The 15,591-nt window shown below is 45.2% G+C and overlaps 1 protein-coding gene across 1 annotated transcript in view; it reads left to right on the forward strand.

The window, feature by feature from the left end:
- Positions 6,391-15,591, forward strand: part of LPCAT3 (lysophosphatidylcholine acyltransferase 3) — a 33,572-nt gene continuing 24,371 nt past the window's right edge. The window contains exon 1 of the mRNA XM_005680925.3: positions 6,391-6,631. Within this exon, the coding sequence (XP_005680982.2) occupies positions 6,487-6,631 (145 nt within the window). The 5' untranslated portion in view covers positions 6,391-6,486. The remainder of the gene's footprint in view (positions 6,632-15,591) is intronic.

A 15,591-nucleotide genomic window follows, 5' to 3' on the forward strand; every position in this document is an offset into this window, starting at 1 on the left:
TAGTAAAGTAATGCTCAAAATTCTACAAGCCAGGCTTCAGCAATACATGAACCATGAACTCCCTGATGTTCAAGCTGGTTTTAGAAAAGGCAGAGGAACCAGAGATCAAATTGCCAACATCCGCTGGATCATCGAAAAAGCAAGAGAGTTCCAGAAAAACATCTATTTCTGCTTTTGACTATGCCAAAGCCTTTGACTGTGTGGATCACAATAAACTGTGGAAAATTCTGAAAGAGACTACCTAACCTGCCTCTTGAGAAATCTGTATGCAGGCCAGGAAGCAACAGTTAGAACTGGACATGGTACAACAGACTGGTTCCAAATAGGAAAAGGAGTACATCAAGGCTGTATATTGTCACCCTGCTTATTTAACTTATATGCAGAGCACATCATGAGAAACGCTGAACTGGAAGAAACACAAGCTGGAATCAAGATTGCCGGAAGAAATATCAATAACCTCAAATATGCAGATGACACCACCCTTATGGCAGAAAGTGAAGAGGAGCTAAAATGCCTCTCGATGCAAGTAAAAGAGGAGAGTGAAAAAGTTGGCTTAAAGCTCAACATTCAGAAAAACAAGATCATGGCATCTGGTCCCATCACTTCATGGGAAATAGATGGGGAAACAGTGGAAACAGTGTCAGACTTTATTTTTTGGGCTCCAAAATCACTGCAGATGGTGACTGCAGCCATGAAATTAAAAGACGCTTACTCCTTGGAAGAAAAGTTATGACCAACCTAGATAGTATATTCAAAAGCAGAGACATCACTTTGCCGACTAAGGTCCATCTAGTCAAGGCTATGCTTTTTCCTGTGGTCATGTATGGATGTGAGAGTTGGACTGTGAAGAAGGCTGAGTGCCGAAGAATTGATGTTTTTGAACTGTGGTGTTGGAGAAGACTCTTGAGAGTCCCTTGGACTGCAAGGAGTTCCAACCAGTCCATTCTGAAGGAATCAACCCTGGGATTTCTTTGGAAGGAATGATGCTAAGGCTGAAACTCCACTACTTTGGCCACCTCATGTGAAGAGTTGACTCATTGGAAAAGACTCTGATGCTGGGAGGGATTGGGGGCAGGAGGAGAAGGGGACGACCAAGGATGAGATGGCTGGATGGCATCACTGACTCGATGGACGTGAGTCTGAGTGAACTCCGGGAGCTGGTGATGGACAGGGAGGCTTGGCGTGCTGCGATTCATGGGGTCGCGAAGAGTCGGACACGACTGAGCGACTGAACTGAACTGAACTGATACAGTCCTTGGAATTCTCCAGGCCAGAATGCTGGAATGGGTAGCCTTTCCCTTCTCCAGGGCATCTTCCCAAGCCAGGGATCAAATCCAGGTTTTCCACATTGCAGGCAGATTCTTTACCAGCTGAGCCACAAGGGAAGCCCTAAAACAGATAAACAGCAAAAAACCAGAGGGAAAAGGAAAAATACTGAGAATAAAAGAAGAAATATAAACAACAATTTTAAAAATCCCCCCAAATCCCTAATTCATGTTCTCAGAAGATTAATATAGCAGAGTTCATCCATGAAATCAAGAATGCTGTTGAGGGGTAAAAAGAATATGAGACAGGGAATCCCCAAGCAGTAAAATGGTTAGGACTCAGCTTTCACTGCCAAGGCCATGGGTTCAGTCCCTGGTCAGGATTCTGAGATTACACATAATGTATTGCAAGGTCAAAAAATAAAAAAGCTCTTAAAAAAAAATATGAGACAGAGAAGCTCGGCCTGTCTGTACATTGGCGCCAAATCAATCTTGGAGGCAGAGGTTTGGGTGAAATAGAAAGGGATAGCTTTATTGTTTGTCAGGCAAAGGAGATATACTGGGGTTCTGCCTTGAAAAACCATGTGTCTCAACTCCAGAGAACCTGAGGAGGCTTTTTATGAAAGTGAGTCAAAGGTGGGGTGTCTGATAAGACTAGAATGTGAGCAGGGCTTTCACTCCCTTAATCTCACCTCAGGTGGTTGGTCTCCTAATCTTGATGTGTTTCTCTGATCCCTTTGATCTGGCCTCAGGTGGTTGCCTTAGTTGCTTCTCCCTCAATCAAGAAACTGTTTGAATCCACCTTCTGGAACTCAGGGAAGGTCATGGAGGCTAGAGTCTTGCCTCCAAGAAACGGGGGACAGAGCTTCTCTGGTGGCTCAGTGGGAAAGAATCTGCCTGCCACTGCGGAAGACCTTGGATTCGATCCCTGATCCGGCAGGATCCCACATACAGCGGAGCAACTAAGCCCACGTGCCACAATTCTTGGGCCTGTGCTCTAGAGCCCAGGAGCCACCAACTATTGAGCCCACGTGCCCTATAGCCTGTGCTCCACAGCAAAAGAAGCCACCGCTATGAGAAGCACGCACACTGCAAATGGACAGTAGCCCCTGCTTGCCGCAACTAGAGAAAAGTCCTGAAAGCAACAAAGACCCTGCACAACTGAAAATAAGTAAATAAAATTATGTTTAAAAAAAGAAATGGGGGACAGAAAGGCTGCCACGCCATGCCCGGGAGTCCCACAAGGTCCAGCTCGGTTTCAGGGGGAATGTACACGTAACTACTAAGGAATAGTTGGTCTTTGAGTGAATAGTTTCATAAACAAACACCAAGTTCTAATGAGGATAAAGACTGGTGTATTAGTTCCATGTATTAGTCCAGGCAAGTTAAAGCAATAACTTTAAATCTTCGGGCTTCACAGATATTTATTTTTCATTCAAGCTAAACGTCGAGCAAGAAGCAGGTTGAGTGGCTTCTTCCATCTCAGAACACTTGTCCTCCATATGTGTTACTATCAAAAGAGAGAAATTTCGGAGTCATCCTGATCCTTCACTTCCCTGACCAGGAAATGACACTTCATTTCTGCATACAGTCCGTCAGCCATAACTAGTCACAGGGTCCCAAGCTTACTGCCAAGGGTTGAGAGGTTGTAAATCCATACCTGGATATTGAGTGAACTCCAAAAAGACAGGTTCTCCACAAGTAGATAGGGAGGGAAAGGAAAAGAGGGCAGGCACCTCAGAGAAAAGGAGAGTGTTTCAAGGTGGGAGGGCTTCCCTGGTAGCTCAGAGGGTAAAGAATCTGCCTGCAATGTGGGAGACCCCGGTTTGATCTCTGGGTTGAGACGATCCCCTGGAGCAGGAAATGGCAACCCATCCCAGTAGTCTTACCTGGAGAATCCCATGGACAGAGGAGCCTGGTGGGCTACAGTCCGCTGGGTCGTAAGAGTAGGACACGACTTAGCGAGTAAACCACCACCAGTATTCTTGCCTGGAGAATCCCATGGACGGAGAAGCCTGGCAGGCTGTATGTAGTCCATAGGGTCGCAAAGAGTCAGACATGACCGAGCCTGAGCGGCTAACTTTAAGATGGGAAGCCTTGCAGATAGTAATAGATAATAGAGGTCAAGGAGCCAGAGGAAAGGGAATAGAAGGAAATATTGAAATTGATTAAGAAAAAAAGGAAGGGGGGGGGGCGCAGGGAAAAGCAGGCATAAGAAATGAGGGATTTCACTAATACATTGCTTATTTCTACACAAACACTTCCACTCTGGTTTCTAATTCATCTTTCCATGTCTCGACACAGAACTTCCCGTGGGTAGGGGTTGTCTCAGCCATCTTTGCATCGAGGGATCAGCACAGAACCTGACTTGGGAAGCCTCGCACGAATGTGCTTAATTATAAAGTAAGAGGTCATAAAATCCCAATCTTCTCCCAATCAGCAGCTCATCAGCCAGTGTAACTGGAGAAACAGGTGCTTCCTTGGAACAGTAGGAAGAATGAAGGGAATGCGGCCAATCAAGTACCTGAGGGGGAAGGTAAACAGGCACCTGTTGTGTCAAAGGAGACACTGCCTCCTGCCACCCCAACCCTTGCCTTGGAACACCAGAGGTGTGAGAAGGAGCAGACATATTACTGAGTTGGATAGAAGGAAGAAACTGACTCCTGTTTTTACACAGGGTCTAGCTGACTGGATGCTTTAACAAATATCTTTTTCTTATTCAGAAAATCAAAGGTTTTAAGGGTCTTAACATTTAGCCAAACACTTCAAATAGGCAAAATCTAGTAAAATTGAAGGTGAGCAAACCTTACCACTCATGGTTCCTCTCCTGGTTATAAACCCTAGAGGGGTGTTTCTAACACTGAGAATCATGAACTACTAGCAAGTAGTGATATCGTTAGTGGATCTTGATTATTTTATTAATGAATTAGAACAGAAAGTATCAGAGAACATATGCATAGCATGGCAGTCTGTGATGTGTGCATATAGTGTGAGTACTATACCGATATGTTATGTAGTATATGAACAGTGTGTATACTGGATAGCAACATGTTTCCTACAGTAGTTGTTTAGTTGCTAAGTTGTGTCCAATTCTTATGTGATCCCATGGACTGTAGCATACCAGGTTCCTCTGTCCATGGGATGTCCCAGGCAAGAATTATACTCCTTCTCCAGGAGATCTTCCCAGCCCAGGATCAAACCCGCATCTCCTGCATTAGCAGGTGGATTCTTTACCACTGAGCAATAGATCCCAGTTAATTAAAAAAAAAAAAACTTTGGAGTTACACTCCGAGAGAAATTTTCACTGTTGCTTAAAGGAGAATGTCCACAGCAGCAATGTTTGTAATAAAAGAAATACGTCAATAGGAAACAATCCAAGCATTCCTCAACTTGATGATGAAAAAGTGGCACAATCATACAGGGCAATGTTACGTCACAATTAAAATGACTGTATTACAGCTACCTATAAATACATGAATCTGCCTCAATAAAGATGTTAATCATAAAAACAAGTTGCAAAATGATACATTCTGCTGTAATTATAAAGTTTAAAAGCATGCAAAACTATATTATAATTGTTTCTGGATATATACATTGTATAAAGTATAAAAATAGGCATGGGATTGATAAGTACCAAAGGAGACAACCTCTGAAGGACAGGAAGGAATACACCCGGCTCAGCTGTGCACACGTTTCAGATTTTTTTGACTGCACTAGGTCTTTTTTGCTCGCAGAATCTTTCATTCTCGTTGGGACACATGGGACCTTTTAGTTGTGGCAGCCAGAATCTACCTCCCTGACTGGGGATAGAACCTGGGTCCTCTGCATTGGGAGGGCAGCATTTTAGCCACTGGACCACCAGGGAAGTCCCTCTAAGGGGGAAATAATATTATTCTTGACTTCTCCGATTTGTTTTTTCCTTCATTTTGTCTCCCCCTGAAGAGGAGAGAGGTGAACTTTAACACAACTACGTTTCCATTCTGTCTTTGCCACTTGCTGGGGAAGGAACTTAGCAGGTTGCTTAATTTCTCCAAGCCTCTGTGTCTGTAAATAACCTGTTTCATAATCAATTAGGTGAAACAATATGACTATTCGTGCTGCACAAAGTGCTATAGAAGTATAAGCTGCACTTGTGCAAAAATGCTCCACGAATTCCAGTGATCACTGAAAACTTGGTGTTCCTTTGTTACATATTCTCACGGAACATTCTTCTTTTCCTTCAGAGCACTTGCCTTCGCTTGCAATTAATTACACGGTCATTAACACCTTATATGTCCTGCACCATCTCCACTCCATAGCTTTGGGCTCACAGCCCAGCACAGGACCTAGCACATTTTTGTTAGTCTGATCCGAACACTGGAAGTAAGAATGCGAAGCAAGGTGGGACGAAAGGACTTTTGTCTCCAATTTCTATCCTCTTTGCACTTTGATCCTGAACCTGTATTACTTAGTGACAAACTAGTTTAATTTTTAATGAAAAGCCTAACAGTTAAATCAGCGTAGCTTAATTTCATCGCCTCTCGGAGGAAGGCAACGTTTTAATACAGGAAGTTACAGGAAATCAAAGGAGCAGGTAGAGAGTGCTGGGGGCGCCGGGGTGGTCCTCTAGGTCTGGGAGGGAAGGCGGCGTGTCTAACGGTTCAAGAACAGCCGCGGCGCCGTTAGGGGGCGCTCGCGAGGCCGCCGCACGAATTCGCGCCCTCCCGTTACATGCCCCAGTAACCCCGGCGCGCCTGCGACCGAGAGTAACCTCGCGGTCGGGTGACAGCCCCCCCCCCGCCCCGACTCTCGCCTGCTCCGTCTCAGCCAATAGGGAGGCAGCGCACGAGCCGGCAGGACTCTAGCCCGCCCCGACTCCTCCCCCGAGCTGTTAGAACTGAGTTGTACAGTCCTCCGCCGCCGGCTTCTTACTTTTCCAATCGCGGATCTGGTTCCCGGTTCCAAGCCCCGCCCCCGGCCTGCCCCGCGTTCTTTCTCGGGCCGAGTCACCTTTGCCTTACAAATATGAGGCCCCGCCCCCGGCCTACCTTGCCGCGTGAGGCCCCGCCCCTGGACCTGGCTGACCAATGACCGACTGAGCCCGGAGCCTTTGGGCGGGTCCGCAGCCAATGCGCACGCCGTGGGCGGGCTCCGGGCCGGAATTGGGGGTGAAGCTCCAGCGCTGTGCCCACATTCGGGGCGCGCGGAGCAGAGGGGTCCCTGGGGGACGCCCGGAGCTAAGATGGCGTCCGCAGCCGAGGGGGACATGGAAGCCGAGCTGACGAGGGGGCTGCAGTGGGGTTTCCAAGACCTGAGCCTTAACAAGTTGGCGACGTCCCTGGGCGCGTCAGAACAGGCGCTGCGGCTCATCATCTCCATCTTCTTAGGTAAGGACCCCTCTCGGAGTCCCCGGGAGACGGGGACGTGACCTCGCCCTATTCCCGGAGCCACCGGGAGGGCTTTTTGGGGTGCGGGTGTCAATCCTTAAACATACCAACCGGCTGTGGAGAGGAAGATGACACTATTCTGGAGTCTGGGGGCACTGTACCTTCTGAACCTCTTCACCTTTCCCTTCGACCCCTCTTGTACCCTTCTGGCCCCTCATTGGGCGCCACCACCCTCATCCTGCCATGCTCTGCCCTGTGTCCCTACGACCTGTCCTTATTTGTCTCTCTCTTGAGTTCTACTCTCTGTCCATGTGTACTGCTGTTATTAATATCAACCCTCAGACACGCGCGCTTCTCATTGGCAGGTATAGGCTCCCTAACTTAGATATTTTAGTCCTATGGACCCGCTCAGCCCCATACTCCATACTTGCATATTCTGTGTCTCTTGTGTGCGTTGCCAGCTTGTATTACACTCTCATCTTTTTGTCCCGTTTCTAATTTCTTCTTTTAACTATACTGGTTTTTCTTGTCCTTAGCCACCCACCTGTCATTTACCGTGGAATATTATTTTAGTACTGGGCTTGGAAAACAGGGCTGGCAACCCCTTAAAAACTATTCACGCTACCCCAAGCGTGTTTTACACATGTAGTTCAAAGGATGTGGTGTATTTGCATTTATGTCACAACAAACCGCATTGTAACTGGTTTATGGGCTTTTTTAATGCATCCTTCCTCTATGGCTTTTTTTTAATAGATGAAGCAGCATGGCACAGTAAGGAAAAAAAAAAAGTGTGTGGACTTGGAGGGCAAACAAATCAGTCCTGCGAACCACTTAACTTTCTCTGGGCCTTTAGTTTCCTTACTTATGAAATGAGCATAATAATGCCTATCTGATAGAACTGCTATAAAGTCTGGTAGGAATTCAAAGGTCATAAGCTGATATTAAATATTTGAGTAGTTGGAAGGCTTTATGAAGGTTATGGGACTTCAGCTAGGAAAGTAGGGGTGGTGAAGAATTAAACAAGACTTGTTGGGGAGGGTGGGTGCAGGAGCAGGTCTGAACCACAAGATATTTGAGATAAAGTTGGACAGATGTGGAAAGCCTTAAATACTGGTAAGAAATTTGGAATTTATGGAGTAGTCGATAGAGACACTGACATGTAATATCACCTAAAGGGTGCTAATCTGATCTAGATAATGGGAAAGGCATTAATTCATGTTTAAACAACCTTGGGTAATATTGTCATTTGCCCATCACACATCAAGCCAAGATACTCTTTGTTTCTTCCAGATAAAGATCACCTTTACCCTCCCATGTAGAATTACAAAATTTTAGAGGTGGCAGGAACCTTAGGTTGTGGGACTTACTTGCTGCCACCCAGATCTAACCCAAATTTATCAGTACTTCAATCTAGGGTTCTTTGCACCACACCAGCTTTGAACTTCCTACTTCTTCGCCCTTTTTTCCAGGCCCAGTTATTTGTTGGGATTATAATTGACAATTAAGAGTGTTTACATTTCATTCATGAGGAAGCCAGCTGTTGATGTCTCAACTATAAATGGAGATTATAACACAGGGAGCAACAGATTATAAGGGACAACCTGTTAAATGGAGCTGCGGCTAGAATTAGGCTTGGAATCTGTCTTTTTAGTGATGACATAATCAAATACAGCCTATGCACTTGTAGTGGACTACTGTGTACTATCATGGGGCATACACCTGTCTAGACAGTTGTTTTCTCCATAGCTTACTCCTCCAACCTCATCCTCTCATTACCACCAAGCATCAAGGTAATAAAAACTTGGTACAATACATCCATCACACTCCTGAGCCCCCTTGCCCATCCTACCGTGGCCCACATCCCCTCTTCCTAGCCCACATGTGTCGTTGCCTTCAGTAATTCATAGTATATCTCATTTTTAGGTCAATTTGAGTTCCAATTGACCCCTAAATTGATCAGGCCTAAGTTTCACATGTGGATATATAGGATTGTATTTTCTAGGTTTAGGTTACATACATACACAGAAACATACATTGATAAGCTTGTTGACAAGTACATGGAAGAAAGGATGCATTTTTCTGGTTGTAAATATGCTTCTCCTACAAAAGTATCATCACTTCTGTGTATTGTAACCTAGAAACCAGTAGCCTTTCAGCAATGGAGCTCCTGAACCACCTCTCCTGGGGAACTGGGATATGGAAGGAAATCCTTGCCTGAGGTACCAAAAGGCCTGTAGTTGGAAACAATTTCTGACTCGCTTTCTACTAACGAGATTAATTTTGGTTAAAAGCACTGAAATGCAGGTCCCCTGAAGAGTTGGGTATATCAGACATTCACATTTTAAGAGGATAAAATATGAATGAATGTCTCACTGTTTTAGTTAGATAGTCTCATTACTGGTTCCCTAACATCTTTCCCTGTTTGAGTTGTGTGCTGGTCTTGGTCTACCCAGCATTAGCCTTCAAACCTTTTGAACTGGGGCCCGAAGTGAGAAATAACATTTTACATCATGACCCAGTAAACACACAGATGTATACTTGCATTGGAAACAGAAGTTTCAGGAAACATTACTCATCCTGAACATAGGTAGTGTGCTTAGCTATTTTCTATTTTATTTTTTAGTATCATTTACAACCTACTAAATTGATTTCAAGACCCACTAATGGGTTACAGCAAGCAGTCTTAAAACTCCTGAGTTAGAGGCTGTAATTTTTTGATATTAGGTGCTGCAAGGAAAGGGTAAGTTTATGAGCACTTACTGCACTGGAGAATCTCAAACAGGCAGAGGACGCTGTCAAGAGGGGCATGTGTGTGTCTGTCTTGCGTCTGATTGCCAGGAGTTTGGTGGAAGATAAAGTTTGCTGTGAGCTCTGGTGCTGGCAGATGCCACTGGAAAACATCTCCGATTCAACAGCTCAGGTCTCCTCGTTCCTTAGCATAATTAGCAACACAAATTGTTCCAAATAAATTCAGCAAAATGTACCTGTTGTGGGTGAAGCACTGTGCTGGCCCCTGCAAAGGAAAGGGCAGTGGTACAGGATGAGTAATGGGGCTGGGCACCCGAAGGTATGACCTGTGGTCTGTTGGGGGCAGGGAACAGGCGGGTGATAAGTACTCTCCTAACCACAATAACAGGTGGCGCTCTAAGTGCCGGCAGGGATTCCCAGAGCTTTATGAGGTTTAATGACTGGACCTTTAATGAACTTTGAAAGTTGAATAGGGTTTCAGCAGACTGAGATGGTGAGGAATAGGGACCAAGGCAAGGACATGTGGTGACACATTCCAGGAACAGGAAGTGGTCCAGTTGGACTGAAGCAGGACCTAAGTAGAGAAGTAGTAGAAAATAGGACTGGAAGGGACTTCCCTGTTGGTCTAGTGGTTAAGACCCTGCACTTCCAGTGCAAAAGGTGCGGGCTCAATCCCTGGTCAGCAAACTAAGATCCCACATGACCCATGGCACGGCCAAGAAAATTAAAAAAAAAAGACTGGAAATGTAGGTGGTGGATCCTTGAAAGCCAAGGGAAGTGTGCGCTTACTGAAGCAGGTGATCAGGAGCCATCGCAGATACTTGAAAGGAGAGCGATGGGCCAGCACTGTCCTGGGAGTGGATCCAGGAGTACAGAGTAGTTTGGAAGATAGATTCTGTGACTACTTTTCTTCTACACAGCTGCACGCACCAGAAACCCAGGAGCCAGCCTTATCACCTCCCCCTCTCACTCTGCCCTCACCCCAGTCATTGAGTTCTATCAGCACCACCTCCAAATTGTGCCTCAGATACACTCCTTCCCTCCATCATCACAGCCACTGACCATCTGTCACCAGAACTGCCCGAATAGCCCCTGGACAGGTCTCTATAGTTTCTTCCTGTCCACTCAGTCTGTTCTCCCTGGAGCAGCCAGGGTGACCCAACCCCATCCCTCTCTTGGCTCAGCCCCCACCAGGGGTTCCATACACCCCTGGGAATCTCCCACTCCAGCCTCGACCTGAGCAAGTTCACAGCCTTGTGGCCACGTGGCCTTGCCTGAGCGCCTCAGAAAAGGTATCAGGCCCTTCCCACCTGAGCCATGGTACCTGCTAATCCGGCTGCCAAGAGCACTCTGTGCTCATTACCCACCTCACCGAGCCTTTCCCTCTTTCAGGCCTCGGTTCAGATTGTTACTTCCTCGCAGAGTCCTTTCCTGCCTCTCATTTTAAGTTATGTGCCCTGTTGTACTTTCTCTTCTGGACTGAAATCCCTTTCCAAGTGAGTACGCATGCTAACATGTGATTATATATGTGCAGATGAGGGCAACAGTCATTTAAGTTCTGTTCAACAGTACCTGGCTTGTGGAAAGGGCCCAATAAATATTTGCTGAATAAGTGAAGGTGTGGGTGAATGACTTGGCAACTGATTTCCTGAGAGAGAAAGAAGTATAATAGTTGGGGGGGAAAAAAACCAAGCTCAGGCCTTCTGCCAGGGGAGCTGAAAAGGTGACGGTGACTTTCACAAATGTGGAGAGGTCAAGTGAGGGTTAGATGTTGTTCAGTGCCAGGGAATGACCTGGTTTTGGGACTGGCTTTAGGTTCCAAGGGCACCTCCAGCTTGTCTTGTGAAGCCTAGTCTTAAGCTTGAAAACAGTTGATAATGATTGATAACAGTTGATAACAGTTGATAAAGATAATGGTTTTAGAAGTCAATACTGGAGAAGGGAATGGATACCCACTCCAGCATCCTTGCCTGGAGAATCCCATGGACAGAGGAGCCTAGGGGGCTACAGTCCATGGGGTCACAAAGAGTCAGACACAACCCTGCTAACATTTTCACTTTTCAGTGGTATCATAATTGAATCAGGGAGGGACTGAAATGCCACGGAGAGACGCTTACAGAGATGGAAGAGAATCTAGAGTGTGTTGATAATGGCATTGGTAGCTGACATTTATAAAGCGCTCAACAATACCCTGCCTGGCCTGCCAATTACCCCTAAGTTATATACAGTCCTTTTATTAGCTTCCTTGTGCAGATAGGAAGCTGAGACCTCCAGTTCATACCTGTTTCTGCCCACCTCTGAAACCCCTGCTCTTTACCACCTTGGGACTGGGAGGAGCGTGTGGGATGGGAAAGACAAAGACCCTTGGTATTCTCTACTCTTTTCTTTCTACATGACTGAACCAAGATGTAATCAGCATGTTAGGTACCTCTCAGCAGCCAAAAATGGCATCAGCCAAATGGAGCAGATGGTCACCCCACCTAGCACAAGCTCCTCCTTCAGGCTTGGCCATGACTGTGGCTTGGCTGGTAGACTCATCTAAGGTGGCACTTGGGGGTAAGGACTCATTCCTTGGAGCTTCAGAATCAGCACCACTATGGTTAGCAACCTTTAAAATCAAAGGAGGTCCCACAGTTCAGCTCCCTTTGGACCAGAGTCAGGCCTGGCCCTTCACAACTAAATCCGTCATTCAGGGCAAAAAGTTTTTTTCTTTTTCAAGTAGCAAAATGAAGAGCCCTCAGCTGGGCACAGTGGCAACTGAGCAGCATTAATGAGACAAATGAGACTTCTGACCATAATACAAAGCATGGTCCAAAAATGCTATGACTGTGAAGTGAGGAGATTGTCCTAAAGACTTCCAAGGCCTCATCTCATCCCAAAAGGCTAGGTCCATTCTTCATTTTAGACTTTTATCTTTATTCTAATTCATAGCCACAAATTTCATCATAACCTAAAGCTTCCTGTTGGGGATTTCTTTTAAATATATTTTTCCAACTTGTTAATCTACACTCCAATATCTTACGTTGCACAGAACTTCATGTTTGAATGCCAGTCTAACTTTAACATCAAACAACCATTTCTTTGCAATGTGCCTGGGTGCTCAGTCACTCAGTCGTGTCCAACTCTTTGTGACCCCACAGACTGTGGCCCCCAGGCTCCTCCGTCCATAGAATTTTCCAGGCAAGAATATTGCAGTCGGTTGCCATTTCCAACTCCGGGGAATCTTTCTGACCCAGGGATTGACCCTGCGTCTCTTATGTCTCCCGCACTGGCAGGTAGATTCTTTACTCCTACACCACCTGGGAAGCCCATTTCTTTGCAGAGACGCGTAAAACAGGGCCCATGAGATTCTATGCACAGGGTAATTGAACAAAGCAATTACATGCCCACTGACATGAAATCTGTCTGGGGAGCCATGGGAATTCACTGAAGGAGTTCCATCCAGCAGCCTTTTAAAAATGGGGTTCAGTCTTGAAAAAGGAAATGGCATTTCAACTAGACTTTAAAAGGCATGGAAGATTCTAGTCAGGTAGAGATGGAAAGGGGAACTTTTCAACAACAAAGGATAATGAGCATGTATGTGGAGAGCAGGAAAAGTGAGGAAGACCTGAGGAACAGCAGGCAGTCCAGCTTGGCTGGGACACCAGAGGTTCCATAAAGGAGCTGCAGAGGAAAGCATGATTGAGTCTTCAGGGGGCGGGGAATGGGGGGGGTGTGACAGAGTGAGCTGTCAGGACAAGCATCTTTACAGACCTGCAGGCCTAGGTGCAGGTTTCTAAAATTAAGATTAAATTGGGGGATTTCCCTGGCCATCCAGTAATTAAACACACGTGCACAAAAGTAATTGCAGCCACAAAATAATTATAATAAGATTAAATATGTGCCAACTCTTTCACCATCAACCAGTTACTAAGCTCCAGCCATCCTTTTCCTCATGTTCCCAAAGGCCAATTTGACTAAAGAATTGAGGTTAAAAGTTAAGTGCTGTATCTGATACATATTTTTAAATTATATTTAATTAATAACACGCAGCAATACTTTGAAACAATGCAAAATCGACCTGCATTTTTAAAAATGATATAGTCATCGAAGAGCTTGCCTATTTCTAGAAAACTGCCTAGGCAGGCCCTTTGCTCTCATTCTGCTCTGGCCAAGTGTGAGAAAGAAGCATTGTTCTGGGGAAGCTCTGAGGACCAGGTGAGATAGACTGTATCGATCCTTGGCCAAGCCTGACCCAGGATAGTTTTAAATAATTGTTCTCTCCCTTCCCTCGATAGATATTCATCTTCTTCCTTTCTAAGGAGACTCCAAGTGTGGTCTTGGGACCAGCACCATCAGACCTGCTAGGAACTTGTTAGGCAATCAGGTTCTTAGTGGGGACTAAACGAGAGACTCTCAGGATGAGGCCCAGTGATCCGTGTTTTAACAGCTCTCCATGTTATACGCTTCCCCGCATGTCTGAGGACTACGGGCTTAATGTGTGGCTTCACATTAAGCCCCTTTTTTGTAACAGTTGATGTCAAACTTGTATCCTATGATCTTTGGGATAAACAAAATGCTCTCAGATTCTTTATAGCTTTCAGTTCAGTTCAGTTCAGTTCAGTCACTCAGTCGTGTCTGACTCTTTGCAACCCCATGAACCCACACCAAGCCTCCCTGTCCACCCAAACCCGTGTCCATTGTGTCAGTGATGCCATCCAGCCATCTCATCCTCTGTCGTCCCCTTCTCCTCTGGCCCTCAATCTTTCCCAGCACCAGGGTCTTTTCAAATGAGTCAGCTCTCCACATCAGGTGGCCAAAGTATTGGAGTTTCAGTTTCAACATTAATCCTTCCAATGAACACCCGGGACTCATCTGCTTTAGGATAGACTGTTTGGATCTCCTTGCAGTCCAAGGGACTCTCAAGAGTCCTCTCCAGCACCACAGTTCAAAAGCATCAATTCTTCGGCACTCAGCTTTCTTTATAGTCCAACTCTCACATCCATACATGACTACTGGAAAAACCATAGCCTTGACTAGATGGACCTTTGTTGGCTTAGGTTTCCCCATTTGCTAAATCTCCAAATATTATATTATTACTGAATCATAGGGTTAATGTACTAATGAAATTATTATATTATTATCATCTCTTGTCAGATAGATAAGCTCTGATTTCTTATCAAATAAGAAATCTCTTTGATGACTATATTCTTTTTTAAAATGCAAGTAAATTTTGTATTCTGTTTCAAACTATTGCCGCTTGTTATGAGTTAAATATAATTTTAAAATTTATGAGATACAGTGCTTAACTCGTTACCTCATCTTTAGTAAAACTGGTCTTTGGGAACATGAGATATATGATAATCTGTCTATTTCCAGATAGATAGTAGAGATGATCTTCTCTCCAGGCCTTCTGTTGTGACCTGTAGCTCTAACAAAAAGTAGATGCCCTCATGGAATTCTAGGTGAACTGTCCTCCTCAAGCAGAGAGTTATTAAGGTGGGGGCTGAAGGGTGTTGACATTTCCCTGCAGTTACTGAAGACAAGGGCAGGGAGATTTAGGGCCCACCTGAAGTTCTCTTGGTGAAGCAATAATAGCTTCCTAGAGACCTCAAAGCTTAAGATTTGTATATCCCAAAAGATGCTGTATATATCTTTACTTCTCCCTGTTTTCAAAGCTAGAATGGGGAAGGTGGCAAGTAAGACACGAAAATTAAGGATGAGTGATTTCTGGATAAGGATTTCCTTTTGGCTTAAAACGGATGGCTTTTTATTTTATTTATTTTTTAGCTGTATTGTGTGGCATGTGGGGCATGTGGGATCTTAGTTACCCAGGGATTGAATCCACACCCCCTACATTGGGAGCATGGAGTCTTAACCACTGGACCACCAGGGAAGTCCCTGGATTGCTTTTTAAATCTGAGTTCCTCCCTGTTCAAGCAGTGGCTTTGAACGTAAGTAAGATTTGTGAAACTCTGGACACCCTGAACAAAGGATTCCATTTGAGAGCCTCATATACCATAATTGTTAGCGATAGAGACTTCTGATGGAAATGTCATTGCATTCTAACTGTAGGGACCGTTTGTCAGAAAGCAGAGAGAAGTTCAGCCAAAAGTGGTAAGACTCAGGTTTTGTTCTTGATTCGCATGAAGTCGAGTGGACAGTTTAAATACCCCACACTAACCACAGGCTAAGTTTAAATGAAAAATAAAAAGCTTTTGTCAATTAAAGAT

This window comes from Capra hircus, chromosome 5, assembly GCF_001704415.2.
Source record: "Capra hircus breed San Clemente chromosome 5, ASM170441v1, whole genome shotgun sequence".
Lineage (NCBI taxonomy): Eukaryota > Metazoa > Chordata > Mammalia > Artiodactyla > Bovidae > Capra > Capra hircus.